This window comes from Echinops telfairi, unplaced genomic scaffold (genome assembly GCF_000313985.2).
Source record: "Echinops telfairi isolate 266 unplaced genomic scaffold, ASM31398v2 ScPeMD7_655;HRSCAF=1070, whole genome shotgun sequence".
Taxonomy (NCBI): Eukaryota; Metazoa; Chordata; class Mammalia; order Afrosoricida; family Tenrecidae; genus Echinops; species Echinops telfairi.
In genome coordinates, this window is record NW_022104553.1 from 18,798,200 (window position 1) to 18,801,095 (window position 2,896).

The 2,896-nt window shown below is 44.3% G+C and overlaps 1 protein-coding gene across 1 annotated transcript in view; it reads left to right on the top strand.

Moving 5' to 3' along the window:
* Positions 1-2,167: 2,167 nt before the first annotated feature.
* Positions 2,168-2,896, top strand: part of LOC101664091 (zinc finger protein 883) — a 3,088-nt gene continuing 2,359 nt past the window's right edge. Inside the window, exon 1 of the mRNA XM_045292563.1 lies at positions 2,168-2,273. Coding sequence (XP_045148498.1) covers positions 2,195-2,273 — 79 coding nt within the window. The 5' untranslated portion in view covers positions 2,168-2,194. The remainder of the gene's footprint in view (positions 2,274-2,896) is intronic.

Consider the following 2,896-nt stretch of genomic DNA (forward strand, 5'->3'; position numbering starts at 1 on the left):
TTTTTCATCGTTGCTACATCGCACCCTGACTGACTCGTCTCCTCCCAGAGACCTCTTTGGGATGGTTTTTATAGGGACTTGGGGGCCATTTCAAATGGTTGCTCTTGCCCCTTTGGTTTCTCCTTTAATATTTGATTTCATGTGATTTGGAGTTCCCCATTCATAAAGGCCGTTGCTGAGGACTCCTGAAGTACCTATCCTGGTTCTGTGCTCCAGCAAGGCCCATTGCTGTCTCCTTCATTGCAGATGAAGATTGCATAGGACTTTGACTAGACCTGTCTGGGTACTCAAGCCCTTCAGACAGAACCTTGCCTCCTGCTTCCGCATACTTCAAGAATGTGTTTAACAGGAGAGTGTGGTGGAACTTCTGAGATTGTTACTCAGCAGGATGCCAAAGATATTGGACAAAGAGATCCTAGGGTTTTTTTTGGGGGGGGATACAGGGGGAACTGCAAATTGTTTTATTCCTCAATAAATGTTTTTACTTTGAATTTAACATAGTATGTGTTAATCTTGACACCTAGGTCAGAAAACAGCCCGTATCTACCCTCAAGCCACTACTGTACCCAAAATCTTCCCACAGAGCTGATATTTTCTCGAATGTATCTGATTTTCTGTTGTTTTAAAATGCTGTCTAATTGTTAGAGATCCTTTAAAAAACAAACAAACAAACCACAACAACCCGGGAACCTTCTCTCTGTCTTTCGGGATCTCAGTCGATGTTTATGGGCAGAGCACAAAGACCCTTCTCACGGGCCTGCCCTCCCCAACTCCGAGACCCTTTGTTGACGCCCAGAGCTTGTCTTCTCTTTGTTGGCACTGTCTACATAGGCGGAAGCGTATTCTCCTGGGTCTGTATACTTTTTCCTGAAACGTGTTGCAGTTCCTAAAGTCTGCAATGCCATTCTCCTTTTTCTGCGAAGCCACCCTGCCCCTCCGTAATGGGCAACTTAAGGCCGGTAGACTTCCCTGAGGGGGCGCTTACTGGGCCACAGAAAGCTTCACCTAGTTCAATAAGCACGCGACAATAAAAGGCAGCTTCAAAAGCTGAGGGGGAATGCCATTGTCTTCCATGTCTGCTGAATGGTTGCTGGAAGCCCCTTCAGGAAGAAGGTGAAGGTCATGGAGACTATCCTGGTTTTACATTTGCTCTTTCATGCACTTCTTCCCTGTGCCACCTGTCTCCCTTCTTCTTTTCCAGCCCTCTGACTTTGCCCTGGAGTAAATTTTGCCCTGTGGGTTTTAAATGTAGAGTTTGCTAACACACAGGTGAGAAGGGCAAGAGCTAGATCTTGGAGGTGGAGTCCGCCCAGTCTCCGTCTGACCAGTAAGCATGATCGCATGGTTTTGAGCTCTGTTCCACATTTCCCCCGACTCTTTCCAAGACCTTCCAATGTGATCCTTTCATAGCAGTTACAGTGTAGCTGAGCACCGTCTACTTTTTTTCATCTCAGGCTTGTGGAGACCGATCTTTGCATTGTCTTGTTATTGTATCAAACTCTTTCTTTCCATGTACCTTCCAATTTTCTTCACTCTCCTTTCTTCCAGCCAGAGACCAATAGTTGCATCTTGGATGACTGCTCAAGAGTTTTTAAGACCCCAGTCACTACTGACCAAAGTAGGATACAGAACATTGTCTTTGTGAATTCTTGGTATTCGAATTGATCTTGGTGTCCCTCAGGTGCAGTAACTTGTTTCCTCAAGGTGTTTCGGTATGCGTGTTTCGGTATGCCTAAGAAGTTGTCCTTACTTTTTCACCTGTAAACAATCACCAGCTCTTTCTGATGCGGTCTTAAGTCTCAAATTTACACAGACTTTTGCTCACCTACAGTGACCCTGCAGCTTCTTGAAATACAGATAACATACCTGCTTTAGATGGTCGTCATTCCGGGACACTGATACTAACATACCGTACGCATAAGTGAAAATGTTATTATCAACTTTTAATATCTTCGATAATCTGGCTTTACTTCTGTGCTTTTGTTTGCTTAGTTCTTGGAAGAGACCCAGATATCTATGTCTTTGATTAATTCTCTAGGTGTTCCAAAGGAAGCAATTAGTAGATAAATGTTTGCAATTTCTGCCCAGAGAAAACTGGTGTTCTAAACCAAACAAATGGCTTGCATTGTACTCAGCAAGAATTCCAGCACAATATCATCTCTCTGTCTAATCAGCAGGAATCTCTTCCTCCGAGATGAATATTATTTCCATTTTGAAGAAAAAGACAAAGTCCCTGACAGTAGAGAAGACAGTGAAACTAGCAGAAAACCCAGGTAGGTGGAAATAGACCAGGATGGAAACAGCGGGGTCTTAGTTTCTCAGAGCTGCTGTAACAGGAATACTTCGTGCAGGTGGGGGGCTTGAACAAGCAGATACATTTTTTCCCAGTTATAATGCATGAAGTTCAAATTCAGGACACCGCCTACAGGGGAACATGCTCTCTGTCAGCTGTAGGTGCAGGTTCATTGTCTCATCAACTTCTCTTTCTTAGCTCCTGGGTGACCTTCATGTGTTAGGTATCTTCCCTTCCCCTCTCTGTATCCTAGCTTCCAGAGGGACTGATCTATTCATTTATGTCTGCAAAAGTGATTAAGATAATGGCAGGCCTCATTAACAACAAAGAAACCCCTATTCCCCAATGGGATTACATCCATAGGTATAAGGAGAAAGAGTTACCACATAAAAATTCGGAAGGCACAGTTCATTCCATTACAGTAGGTAAGCGGTCCGATGGTTAGAGAAGTCACACCATTGCCTGCATCTTGAGGATACTCTGCCTCAGTGGGAAAACTCAACTTTATTTGATGGAAACTGCTTTGCTAGTCTCCCCTGCAACCCAGGTATTGCAGTCTTCAGATGTGTCCAGTTCCGTCCCCAGTGGTGCTACTCGTCAAGC